We start from the raw sequence: 15,028 nt of genomic DNA on the forward strand, positions 1-15,028 counted from the left end.
ATGCTGCCCTGCTTCTCTTCTTCCGTAATGTTCTTCTAAATAAAAATCTCAAGTGAGTACTTCCGATGGGCAGAACTCAAATAATATCCAAAATTCTAACTGCACAGGAATCTGGGGGAAATTATTAATAAGTTTCCAGTCCCTGAAATACAGGAAGATGTGCTAGAGTAGAAAAAGATAGCATAAGTATTGAGTGAGACCTTCCATGTTTTCCACCACAGTAGCCACTTGTATATTGTATGATGTAAGCCCTAGCCTCCATGCCAGCCTCTTTCAAAAGTTCCACTGTGTTTTCAAAAGGGCAATTGTCAATTGAAATGTAAAGAAGTATAGAGGCCATTTTTATAAAACGTTAACAGAATTTTACATTACCTTAACAGTTATATACTTAGTCTTTGTTCTCTTACAAACCTCAGTCATATTGGGGAGACAGTAACAATTCCTATCTAGATTCTGGAAAAGGTGTTTATGATGAACTTTTCTTCTTATCAGTGTTCTCTAATAGGATTGCATTAACTCTAGAAAAACATTTATTTTCATTTTATTACTAGTATTTAACTTTTCAGGGTTCAATAAATTACATTTCTGTATCCTTCAGTGCTTTTACATTATAACATGTGACACTTATTGAACACTTATTAAATGCCTGGCACTGTGTTAACCATTTTTACTGTCTAAATTAATATGCACAACAGCTGAAGTGGGTGCTATCACAATCATTATTTTGCAGGTGTGGAAGCTCAAACATTAAAAAAGGTAACTTTCTAGTAAAAGTTAATAAGCAGTAGAGGTGACATTTGACTCAGGCAGTTAGGTTCCAGAGTCCACAAACCTAACCTTGTTAATACCCTCATAATTTCATTCCCACGGTCTGAAGTACCTTTTATTTTACTGTGAATTTTTTCTGCACTTTATCTCCTAAAGAATTAAATATTAAGAAAAGACATAAGTACAACTAAAGCATCAGTGGAATACTCAACAGAAATTTTTTTAGAGTTTATATAGGAGTATTCTCTTTTCAGGTACAAACAAAAATGTGAAAAATCTGCAAAAAACTGGCAGTGGAGAGCTACAGAGGGTGTCTTAGCCAGTTACATTATTAAGAAATAATAATGATTAATAACTATGATTTCTTATGGTAACAAATCAATGTGGTTTTAGTATTGAGTTGACAAGTTGACTTAGGAAACTGTTACTAAGAACTAGTTACATAAATCTGTATTTATAATAGAAATTTCTTTTGAACTCTAATATGTTCACCATTTTACTGTCATTGATTAAATTTTAAGGTATATTATTAAAATATCTATTTGAGAAATATCTACATTAAGTGTTTATCTTAAAGGACACAGGTGACATTTCCTAATTTCATAGACCATTATTTACTTAACATTATCATTTAAACATTTTATATACAAAAGCAATGTCTCCTTAATATGATTTTAACATGACAAGGTATGTGCTATTTCTTTAAGATACTTCTGAAGCTTCCTTTCTCCAAAATATATTAAAGGGTATATTTAATGAAGTTCCAGCTATGATTTATACATAACTTTAATGTGATTTATAATCAGATGGCCTTTCTCTTAATAATTGTATGGGATATAGTTTGTTGTCTCCTAATGTCCTTTTATATTTGTTTAGTCGTGAGTACTTTTTGCTGCCTCTAGATGAAAATTTATAGTTCTACATTTTTCTCCTCTCTGTCAAATGCCTCTGTCCTGACTTATGGAGAATAGAGAAGTCCTTCTACCTGTCTCTCCAGTGTGGAGTTGGGATTCATAGTGTACCAACAGCTATCCCAAAAGACATTTTCAAACTCCATTCTTTCACTTTTTATATATATCTATATCTATCCTTATACCTAGTAGATAAGCACTTAAGAGTTTTATCATCTATTTTTTTATTCATTCATTCTATATATGGTTTATCATCTAAATACAATTATTTATTTTGATATTTCAGCTAAAACTTATATTTCAGCACTTTGTCATACATTTCAAAATATTAATTGCTATAGAAGATATTACTTATATAGTTATAGTGTGTCTATTTCATAATTTCACTTAAGACTGACCCAGAATTATGTTGACACTTTTTATACTCCTGACAGTATGAATTCAGTAATGAAGTCTTAGAAAATGCCCACGAAATATATTTTGACTTGACTTGATAGAAAGTAGAAACCTATTCATTTTTATCTTTAGTTTCAGGTGCAGCACCATGTGTCTCAGAGTCTGGTAACCCTGGGAAGTTGCAGCTTGTTGAGAAAATCTATAATATCTCAGCTTTTATCAGAAGTAAACAGCTTCACTGACATTCTGGGTACCATCAATCAGGTACATGTAACCCGAAACTGTAACTCTTATTTATTTAATACAGCTATAGACTTTCTTTCCTTTTCTCCTCTCTATTCTTCTTGCCTGGCTGATATTTTAGTTTCATTACCTTTTTTCCCCAAAGTATGTGAATAAAATTACTGTCTACTAAAATTGTAAAGATATTTTCAGAAAATAGTTTTCAAAATACCATCTTATCACCCTTACATGCATATATGTGCCAAAGGTACCACTGGTGACAAGGAATGCTTAGATGAATGGCCTTAAATCTCTCTAATCAGGCATCATGTTCCTAGAGCAAAACATTGAGAGGAAAGTGAATAGGAAAGGATGCTGTATGAAGAACAGCCTCTAACCAGTGGTTTTTATTTCTAATTGCTCATGAGAATCATCTGGTTAACTTTTAAATGCCCTATTGTTAAGCCGTATGCTAGTTTGGTCAAAAGGAAGTATCTGGATTTAAGATGCAGGTATTGGTATTATTAAAGCTCTTCAGGCATCCCAATTTGCAGCCAGGGTTGAAAACCCGTGCTCTCAGCTCTCTTATCTGTGCAAACTCTTACATCAATGCTGACAAACGTGTCTAAGGAACAGAAGTCATTCCTTTATTTTCATGTTGATACTAGTATATCATGTGTTCACTTTGCCAACTTTTAATACCATTACTGTCTCTGTGATAGAATGAAGCACAATTAAAGGAAATCAGAGACAGGAAGAAACGTTTGGGTAAAAAAGAAAAAATTTAATTAGAAAAAAATATATATAATTTTACATAATATTTCACCAATTGCTTACGTCTAAGTTCCCTACATTTAATAACATATTCCAAAAATACCATTTAATCTAATTGATTTCAGTGAGTGACATGATAAATCATCTATGTGACTACTAAATGGTAAACTCTCTTAAGTGCTCTGTTAGATTTTTTTTAAGTAATTGTTACTGGTATTAAGGGGCTAAAAGTGCATTGGAGAAAGAAAGAAGACACATTTACTAAATGAAAAAAAAAAAACAGTGAAGTGCTAAAACACTTGCTGGTGTTTGTAGAAGCTCCAACATCAAGGAAGTGGTCAAGGTAGGTTGCAGGTCCCTGAAAAGATGTCATGGAAAAGGAACAACTTGAAAAATGTATTTGAAAAGCAGAAGATAACAGAAAATAGAGGCACTGGCTGTACTTTTTAAAATGTGTGCCCAGCATTCTGAAAGTGCAAGGTAAGGTCATGGAATTTAAAAACAGGAAGCCATGTGGGAAATGACTTGATGAAATTAGATTGCTTGTATGGAAAATAACAAAGTACAGACAAGAAATTTTTATTTACATATTCTCATTTAATTTTCACGAATCTCCATGAAGTAATTGTACCTTTTACCTAATATATAGATAAAGAAATAAAACCTTAGAGTGGTTAAGCAACTTGACCAAGATTGCAGAAAGAACATATGCTAAAGCCATAATTCAAACCCAGGCATCTTGATTGTTAAATCACTTGGGAAGAAGGATAACAATGGAACAATAACTATTTTCTGGCAGGTGATAAATACGGTAATAACATGCTTTACATAAATTTTCTCCATCAAGGAGACAAGGAAACTATTAGTTGGTGAGGAAACAGTTAGTTGGTTTCCTTGTTTAAAGACAAGGAAACTATTAGTTGGTATTCTTATAGTATATGACAATATCCACTTCAGCCATTTTAAGCAGAAAGGATGCATGAGTAGCTATGGATTGTTGAGAGGGCTGAGGAAAGAAATTTCAGTCTGTACTTTCATGAATGACTCCCATAATCACACAGCAGAACTTGACTACCAAAGGAGTTTCTGCCTTTGCCATCATGACCAGGAAGCTTCTTAATAAATCAAGGAGATGCCGCTACAGTCACAGGTTCCAGAAAACAGTCCTGCCAGAATGTACAACAGACAAATGTGTGACCTGTGCTGTACCTGTCTCACTATGTGATTCAGTTTGAACTACAAAGTTTTTGTGAGTGAATTTGTTTCTAAACCAACTTTATATTCATAACCCTACCAGCAAGAGAGTATAGGAAATGTAGTTTAACAAAATACGGAGGAGAAGGTTCAAGATGTCAAGGTAGGAAGATCCTGATCTTACCTCCTCTCATGGACACACCATGCAATAACTACATATAGAGCAACTGTATTGGAGAAGAAACTGAAGACTATCAGAACAACTTTAACACAGCTAAAGACATAAAGAAAAAGCCACATCAAGAAGAATAGGGGCAGAGAGGTAGTCTGGTTGGGACCCAGACCCCCAGCACACCATCCCACAAATAGGAGAGATAACACAGGTGTGGAGGTCCTTCCTGAAGAGTGAAGTTAAAGTCCACATTGAGCACCTCCTCCCTTCAAGGATATGTACCAGAAAGGTAAGTTCTCTTAATATCTGGCTTTGAAAATCAGTAGGGCTTAGCTTCAGGAGAGCTGGAGGCCTGTAGGATTGGCCTGCAGACAATCTTACTCATTCTTGGACCCAACACAGAGGCAGCAGTTTGTAAAGTACCTGGGCCTTAAGTGAAGGACATTTATCAACTACTTTTAGGGCATGCTGAAGGGTCAGGGATCTGTAGGAACGTTCTCTGGGGACAGAAGTATTGCAGGCACAATTTTTCTTATCCTTCTTCAGCCTAGTTGGCCCATGCCAGTTCTGAACACTCTCCATCAACCTTGATAGCACTGTGTGACCCACCCTGATGTTCTGTGGCTGCCCTGACCAAACCCACCTACCCTGGCAGCTGCCCTTCCAACGTGGCTCCCTCCCTGCCATACATGGTGGGCAGCCTTATCCAGGATCAGGACTCCTTCAAAGCAACTTCTGCCTCAGAGAGGGAAGGAAGAGCCCTACCCAGCAACAAATCCACAACACTTGCCACCAGGCCTCCCAGCCAGCAACACCAAGAACTAAACCCACCCATCAGTATGCCCACAGCAGCTGCAGCTGGGACTCTTAACCAGCCACTGGGGACCACACACAGTCCACACTGACGACACCCACTGGAGTGCCTTATTCTGAAGAACAGGAAGTATTGCATTTCTGTGCCCCAAAGAATGCCTTCAACATCAGTACACTACTTTCAAAACCAGGAAATATAGCTGACTACCTAAAACATAGAAACAAATGCAGAGAGCCAAGCAAAATGAGGAAACAGAGGAATATGTTCCAAATGAAAGAACAAGACAGAACCTCAGGGGACAAAAACTAAGTAAAATTAACATAAGCAGTCTCCATTTTATAAAGAGTTCAAAGTAATAGTCACAAAGGTGCTCGCTGAACTTGGGGGAAGAATGGATAAACACAGTGAAAGCTTTAACAAAGAGACAATATAAAAAGGAACCAATCAGGGCTGAAAAATGCAATAACTGAAATGAAAAATACACTAGATGGAATCAACAGCAGATTAGAGGATGCAAAAGAGTGGATCAGCAATCTGAAAGACAGGGTAGTATAAATCATACAAACTGAACAACAAAATGAAAAAATAATTTTAAAAATGAGGATAAGTTAAGGGACTTCTGGAATACCATCAAATGTATAACACTCACATTATAGGGATTCCAGAATAAGAGAGAGAAAAAGGGCCAGAAAAATTATTTGAAGCTGAAAACTTCCCTAACCTGTGGAAGGAAACAGATACTCAGATCCAGGAAGCATAGAGAATCCTAATAAAGATGAAGTCAAAGAGGTCTACACCAAGATGTTAATAATTAAAATGTGAAAAATCAAAGATAAAATATTAAATGCAGCTAGAGAAAAGCAACTAGTTACATACAAGGAAACACCCATAAGACTATCAGCTTATGTTACAGCAGAAATTTTGTAGCCCAGAAGAGAGTGGCATGATATATTATTCAAAGTACTGAAAGGAAAAACACTACAACAAATAATATTCTACCCAGCAAGGCTATCATTCAGAATTAAAGGAAACATAAGTCGTTTCCCATACAAAGTTAAAGGAGTTTATTATCACTAAACCAGCCTTACAAAAAATGTTAAGTGTACTTATTTAAGTGGAAAAAGACAGAAGAAGAAGAAAATTATGAGATAAAAAATTTCACTGGTAAAAGAAACCATGGTAAAGGTAGTAAATTAATCACTTATAAAGCTACTATGAAGGCTAACAGACAAAAGGAGTTAAGCCAGGTTTATCTACAATAATTAGTTAAGGGGTATACAAAATAAAAAATATGTCAAATATGTCAAATACATAAAATGTGGGGAGAAGGGTAAAAAATGTAGTGCTTTTACAATGTGTTCAAAATTAAGTTACCATCAAATTAGACTGAAGTATACTTAGGATGTTCTATATGAACCTTATAGTAACCACAAACCAAAAACATGTAATAGGTACACAAAGAATAAAGAGAAAGGAATTCCAGTGTAACACTAAAAACATAATCAAACCACAAGGAAAGAGCAAGAGAAGAAGAAATGAACAGAGAACTACAAAAACAACCAGAAAGCAATTAGGAGAATGGCATCAATAATTACTTTAAATGCAAATGATGTAAATGGACTACATGCAGCAATAAAAAAAACATAAGATGATTGAATGGATAAAGAAAAAAAATAATAAACCCATTTATATGCTTCCTGAAAGAGACCCACTTCAGACCTAGAGACATCATGACTGAAAGTGAAAGAATGGAAAAAGATATTCCATGCAAATGGACATATGATTTCATTCATTTGTGGAATTTAAGAAACATAAAAGATAACATAGGGGAAGGGAAAAAAAAGCAAAATAAAAACAGAGCAGGAGGCAAACCATAAAAGACTCTTAAATACAGAACAAACTGAGGGTTGATGGGGTGGGGGTAGAGGGTGGAGATATAGGTTAAATGGGTGATGGACATTAAAGAGGGCACTTTATGGGATGAACACTGGGTGTCATATGTCAGAGATGAATCACTGGGTTCTATTCCTGAAGCCAAGAGTATACTGTATTTTAACTAACTTGAATTTAAATTTTAAAAAATCTGGGATAGGGGCACCTGGGTGGCGCAGTCGGTTAAGCGTCCGACTTCAGCCAGGTCACGATCTCGCGGTCCAGGAGTTCGAGCCCCGCGTCAGGCTCTGGGCTGATGGCTCAGAGCCTGGAGCCTGTTTCGGATTCTGTGTCTCCCTCTCTCTCTGCCCCTCCCCCGTTCATGCTCTGTCTCTCTCTGTCCCAAAAATAAATAAACGTTGAAAAAAAAAATCTGGGATAGAAATACGTATATCAGATAAAATGGCAAACAAGGGCATTGCATAATGACAGAAGGATTAATCCAAAAAAGGATGTAAGAATTGTGAGTGCCCATGCACTCAACAAAGGAGCACTAAATATATAAATCAAATATTAAGAAACATGAAGGGAGAAATTCGTAGTAGCACAACAATAATAATAGAGAAATTTAAGAGACCACTTACTTCAATGGATAGATCATACAGACAGGAAATTAATCAGGAGGCAGAGGATCTAAATGACACTTTGGACCAGATGGACTTAATAGACATATACAGAACACACCATCCAAAACACATTATTTTCAGGTGCTCATGGAGCATTCTCCAGGACAGATCACATGTTAGGCCACAAAACAAATCTTAATAAATTTAAGAAGATTGAAGTTATATCAAACATCTTTTTTTTTTTTTTACCAAAACAGTATGAAACGAAATCAATTATAAGTAAAAGGTGAAAAAACACACCTGTGGATGTTAAACAACATACTACTAAACAACCAATGTGTCAATGAAGAAATTAAGAGGAAATAAAGTACATAGAGACAAATGAAAATGGGAACGCAATGCTCTAAAATATTTAGGACAGTTTTAAGAGGCAAGTTCATAATGATACAGGCCTACCTCAAGAAATGAAAAACAAATCTCAAAAAACAATGTTAACGTTACAGCTAAAGGAACCAGAAAAAGAAGAACCAAACAACCAAAAAAGCCGAAAGTCAGTAGGAGGAAGGGAATAATAAAAATAAAAATAGAAATAAATTAAATAGATACAAAAGAAAACACAAGAGAAAACATCAATAAAACTAGTGTTCATTTTTTAAAAGATAAAATTAGCAAACCTTAACCCAGATTCATCAAGAAAAAAAGAGCGAGAGCTCAAATAAATAAAAACAGACAGAAGAGAAATTACAACCAGTACCACAGAAATACAAAGGGTCATAAGATAATACTATGAACAATTATATACCAACAACTTACACAAACTAGAATAAATGCCTAAATTCCTAGAAACATACAATCTTCCAAGACTAAATCATGAAGAAACAGAATATCTGAACAGACCAATTGATAGTAACAAAACAAAACTAGTCATCAGAGCTCTCAACAAACAAAAGTCTAGGACCAGATAGCTTCACAGGTGAATTCTACCAAACATTTAAAGAAGAGTTGATACATATTCTCAAATTATTACAAAAATTGAGGAAGATGGAACACTTCTAAACTCATTTTACAAGGCCAGCATTACCCTGATACCAAAACCACAAACACACACGAAAAACAAAATTACAGGCCAATATTCCTAATGAACATAGATGCAAAAATCCTCAACAAAATGTTAGCAAACCAAACTCAACAATACATTAAAAATATCATACTCCATGGCCAACTGGGATTCATTCCAGGGATGCAAGGATGGTGTAACATCCACAAATCGATCAATGGGATACACCACATTAATAAACAAAGTATAAAAATCGTATCATCTCAATAGATGCAGAAAAAGCATTTGACAAAATTCATCATCATTTATGATTAAAAACTTTCAACAAGGTAGGTGCAGAGGGAATGCATTGCAACATAATAAAGGCCATGTATGACAAACCACAGCTGACATACCTAAAGGTGAAAAGCTGAAAGCTATTAAGCTATTCCTCTAAGATCAGGAACAAGGATACCCATTATTCACTTCTTTCAACATACTGTAGGATGTTATATCTCTAGCAATTAGGCAAGAAAAGAAATAAAATACATTCAACTTAGAGCTAGAGAAGTAAAACTGTTGCTATTTGCAGATGACATGATACTATAGATAGAAAACCCTAAAGACTCTACCAAAAAACTATTAGAATGAATTCAGTAAAGTTGTAGGATACAAAATCAATAAACAAAAATCTGCTGTGTTTCTATATAATTATAATTAAGTATCAGAGAGAGAAATTAAGAAAAAAATCTCATTTAAAAATTGCATCAAAAAGAATACAATATCAAGGAGTAAATTTAACCGAGGAGGTGAAAGACCAGTACACTGAAAATATAAGAAATCACTGGTGAAAGAAATTGAAAGTGACAGAAATAAATGGAAAGATATATTGTGTCCATAGGTTAGAAGAACTAATATTGTTAAAATATCCATACTACTCAAAGCAAACTGTAGACTCAATGGAATCCCTATCAGAATTCTAATGAATTTTTTCACAGAACTAGAATAAGTAATCATAAAATTTGTATGGAACCACAAAAGACCCCCAAAAGGCCAAAGCAGTCTCAAGAAATAAAAATATGTGAGGGTGTCACACTCCCAGATTTCAAACTGTACTAACAAAGCTATAATAATCAAAATAGTTATAGTACTTGTATAAAAAGCAACACATAGATCAGTGGAACAGGATAGGGAGCCCAGAAATAAACTCACACTTATATGATCAATTAATCTACCACAAAGGAGACAAGAATATGCAATGGGGAAAAGACAGTCTCTTCAATAAATGGTGTTGAGAAAACTGGACAACTACATGCAAAATAATGAAGCTAGGGGCTCCTGCGTGGGTCAGTCAGTTAAGCGTCAGACTCTTGATTTCGGCTCAGGTCATGATCTCACAGTTAATGAGTTTGAGTTCCGTATTGGACTCTATGCTAGCAACACAGAGCCTGCTTGGGATTCTCTGTCTCCTTTCACTCTGCCCCTCCGCAGCTTGTGCTCACTCTCCCTCTCAAAAATAAATAAATTAATAAAAATGAAACTAGACCTCTTTCTTACACCATACACAAAAAATAAGCTCAAAATGGTTTAAAGACTTAAATGTAAGACCTGAAAAAATAAGCTTCTAAAAGAAAATATACGTATTTCTGCTTTGACATCAGTCTAAGAAGTTTTCTCTTGGATATGTCTCCTCATGCACGATAAAAGAAAAAATAAATGGTACGACATCAAACAAAAAGCTTGTGCACAGTGAAAGAAACCATTAACAAAATGAAAAAACAACCTACTGAATGGGAAAAGATACTTGTAAATGATATATTGGCTAAGGTGTTAATATCAAAAGAACTCCCACAACTCAATAACAACAACAAAATACTCACTTAAAACTGGGCATAGGATCTGAATAAACATTTTTGCAAAAAAGGCATACAGATAGCCAACAACAACATGAAAAGAAACAGCATTACTAATCATTGGGGAAATGCAAATCAAAACCACAGTGAGATATCACCTCACACCTATCAGAATGGCTGGTATCAAAAAGATAAGAAATAACAGGTGTTGCTGAGAATATAAGCAGGGGACTCTCTCGTACTGATGGTAAGAATATAAGTTGGTGCAATGCCTATGGATAGAAGTATCAAGGGTCTTCAAAAAATTAAAAATAGAATTACCGTATGAATAGCAGTGTCACTTCTGAGTATTTATTTGAACAAAATGATAACACTAATTTGAAAAGATACATATATCCCTGTGTTCATTGCAGCATTATTTACAATAGCCAAGATATGAAAACCTCATATGTGTCAATTGATAAATGAATTGATAAGGAAGAATTGGTATACACACACAGCACAAGCAGCGGAATATTGCTCAGCGGGAAAAAATAAAAGAATGAAATCTTGCCGTTCGTGACAACAGGGAGGGTGGTAGAAGGTATCATGCTAAGTGAAACAAATGAGACAGATAAAATCATATCAGTATGATTTAACTTATATATGGAACCTAAAACAAAACAAATGGACAAACAAAACAAAAACAGACTCTTAGAGAACTGGCAGTTACCAGAATGAAGGGAGGTGAGAGGACAGGAAAAATGGGTGAAGGGGACTAAGAGGTACAAACTTCCAGTTATGAAATAAATTTGTCATGGGAATGTAATGTATAACATAGAGAATATAGTCAATAATATTATAAATTTTATGTAGTAATAGATGGTAACTAGACCTATCATGATGATCATTTCCTAATGAAAAAAAAAATATCAAATCACTGTCTTGTTTATCTGAAATTAATATACCATTGTTTGTCTATTATAATTCAACTAAAAAAGATAATGTAGTTTATGCTTTTTCAGCTTTGTTACTCTAAAAAGATGACAGAATGGCTATTGATATAGTCAGTCCAGTATATAAGTCCATATATAAGGTTCAGAGATTCAGTAATATTCTTTTAAGAGATGGAATCAGAGTAGGACACAGGGCAGAACACAGAACACAGGGCAAAGGGTGTGAATAGAGGGAAGCCATTTATTTGGGACTGTCAATACAATAAAGCTTCCACAAACAGCAAAAGAGATAACCACTGTATATAAGTGGTGTTATCCAAAGGGACTTGAGGAGAAATTTATTGTGAAGGAGAGAGGAGAATCACTGGAAAAGTTAATACTGTAAAACTAAGAGATAAGAAAAATGATGTTGTTGAGAAGAATTAGGTAATCAGGAAGGAATGTTTATTCGTGAAGAGAATAAGTTTAGACATATTGAATTTGAGGAAAAACTGAATTAATCTAAATGTAGGCACAGGGAAATATGAAATTAAAATTTGAAAGAAAGGAAAGGGGCATACCTAAAAATTTGGGAAATACCACAAATATATGGCAATCATGAAGTCAGAAAGAGAACAGGGTCTCAGAGAAAAGTAAGGTGGAATGGGAAAGAATATATGAACAAAGAAAAGAAGACAAGCTTTATTTCAATATGTATGTTAGATGGCTGTTAAATGTCAGACTTAAATGGTTTAAAATATTTGTCAGGAGCCTCTAGGTGGCTCGTCAGTTGAGCTTCCAACTCTTGATTTCAGCTCAGGTCATGATCTTGAGATTCATGAGATCGAGCCCCATGTTGGGGCTTAGAGTGGACCCTGCTTGGGATTCTCTCTCTCCCTCTCTCTCTGCTCTACCCATGCTCATGTGAACACGTTTTGTCTCTCTCTCTCTCTCTTTCTCTCTCTCTCTGTGTCTCTCAAAATAAATGTAAAATAAAATAAAATTGTTGTCAAATATACAGTAATATATATTTATTTCATATAATGTGGATTATGCAGAAAATCCATAAGTAAAAATATTAATGTTAATACCACACTACACATTTTATATCTTTCCAGTTTTCTTTTTAACTCTTAAGAGCTTTTGGTCCCCAAAATATTTGTATCATACAGCACATAGTTTTGTATTCTGCTTTCTTGTGTAAAGTATATCATTAGCACTGTTCATGATTTTGATTGCCTAAGGTAATGTGATTTTTAGTTACTCAATAGTATTTTATGATATTCACATTCTTCATTTATTTAGTCTTAACTGCATGTGACTCTTAACTGGTGATTTGCCCCCCAAACTTGCATATTAAGATGATTTTTTTAAAAAGCATATCTCTTTTTTTTGAAAAGCATAGCTATCAAAATACCTAATTATTTAAAACAAATATAATTTCTTGGAGGTTCTAAAAAAGAATGTGAGGGACTTCTGGGTGGCTCAGTTGGTTAACTGTCCAACTTTGGCTCAGGTCATGATCTCACGGTTTATAAGTTTTAGCCCCGTATGGAGTTGAACTGTTCAGGAGTACTGATGTAGGTATTATTTCTGGGTCATGGTCATGGAGAGAAGAAAATTGGGAAGAAGAGCTCGAGGAATTTATATAGAGGCTTTCTCGATTATTCGTTGACTACTAAGTTGCACCTGTGCAGGAAGACATTCCACAAGGCCAAAGAAGGAAAAACTGCTGAGAAAAGAACTACTGCCAAGAAGCTGTGAACTGAACAACGCACAAGTGGTTGGGACCATCCACATTCTATCCAGCCATAATGGCAAGACCTTATTTAATACTCTGGGCGTTGAGTAGAGACCCTAAAAGTTTACAACTTAACCATATGGTAATGTATAGCCGTAGGATAAAAGCTATGGTAGAATGATTCTAACAAAGCTTAGAAACAAACTTTGAAAAGGATCTTGCTGATTCACAGCTAGTCGACAACATGATATCATTAGTGTCTAGCATCCATTCAGAAATTTAAACATGTGAAGAAGAATGTATAACCCACAGCCATGAGAAAAAAAAAATCAGTTAATTGAAATAGAACCAGAAAGGACAGAAATATTAGAATTGGCATACAGGTCCCAACAGCTCTTATAAATATGTTAGAAGAAAACATGAATAATAAGGGGAAAAACAGGAAATTTAAATATAAAAATAAGAGCAGTATATATTGATAAAGCTATTAAAAACATAACAGGTCAGTATAAATATGAAAAAAAATCTTTGCCAGTAATCAATAATTTAGGTTAACGTACACATTCCTTGAAAGATTAAAATTCCCAAAACTGGTAGTAGAAAACATAAATTACCCTATTCTAATTAAATATTGTATTTAAAATTATAAACCTTGCCACAAATACAACTCTAGTGCCAAATGTATTCTGCCATCATACATTTGAAGAAGAAATAATAGCACTCTTACACAAACTTTTTACAAGAGAGAGTAGGGAAGATTTCCTAACTCATTATGAGATCAGCATTGCCTCAGTATCAAAAACAAAGACATCACAAGAAAAACACAAACTCAGACCAGTATCTTCTATATTCATAGAAGTAAAAGCCTTACTGCATATTAGTAAACAGAATCCAGCAACATATAAAAAGAATAATACATGATGATCAACTGGGATTTATCCCAGGAATGAAATGTTGTTTTCACATTCATAAAACAATGAATATAATCCACAGTATTAACAGACTTACCAAGAAAATTCATGTGATCTCAGTATATGCAGAAAAGGCACTTTGCAAAATTCACACCCTTTCATGACTTAAAAAAACAAAAACAAAACATGTAAGAATAGAAGGAAAATTTCTAAACACGATCAAAGTTTTTTCTATGAGAAACCTCCAGAAATACCCAGTGGTAAAAAAGACTGAATGTTTTTCTCCCAAAACTGTAAATCAGGTATGGATAGTCTCTCTCATCACTTCTATGTAGCACTGTGCTAGAGATCCCAGCCATTTCAATTAGGCTAATGTACTTTTAGGAAGAACGAAGTAGAACTATATTTACAGTCAACATGATCAGGAATATAGAAAATCTTAGTTTACAGAAAGCTACCAAATAGATAATATTGAAATAGAACCACCCACATATGGTTAATGAATTTTAGACATAGCTAAGGTAATCCAATTGAGAAAGTATGGACCAAAAACAACTGAATAAGCAAAAGATTTGAACACAGAAAAGAAGATATTCTAATGGTCAATAAATACATGAATAACACACAATATCATCAGTCATCAGAGAAATGCACTGAACGAACACTGGCCAGAATGGCTAAAATTACAAAGACTAATACTAAATTTTGGTGGGGTTGTAGGAGCTCATAAATTGCTACTGGGAACATAAAGCAGACTGGCAGTTTCTCAGAAAGTTAATTATACACTTACCATATGGCTGAGCAATTCAACAACTATGTTGACA

General features: G+C 34.5%; 1 protein-coding gene across 1 annotated transcript in view; it reads left to right on the top strand.

Moving 5' to 3' along the window:
* MEI4 (meiotic double-stranded break formation protein 4) overlaps nucleotides 1-15,028 on the top strand; it is a 187,068-nt gene that overhangs the window by 114,139 nt on the left and 57,901 nt on the right. Inside the window, exon 3 of the mRNA XM_043591863.1 lies at nucleotides 2,208-2,339. Coding sequence (XP_043447798.1) covers nucleotides 2,208-2,339 — 132 coding nt within the window. The remainder of the gene's footprint in view (nucleotides 1-2,207; nucleotides 2,340-15,028) is intronic.

Source organism: Prionailurus bengalensis, chromosome B2 (genome assembly GCF_016509475.1).
Source record: "Prionailurus bengalensis isolate Pbe53 chromosome B2, Fcat_Pben_1.1_paternal_pri, whole genome shotgun sequence".
NCBI lineage: Eukaryota > Metazoa > Chordata > Mammalia > Carnivora > Felidae > Prionailurus > Prionailurus bengalensis.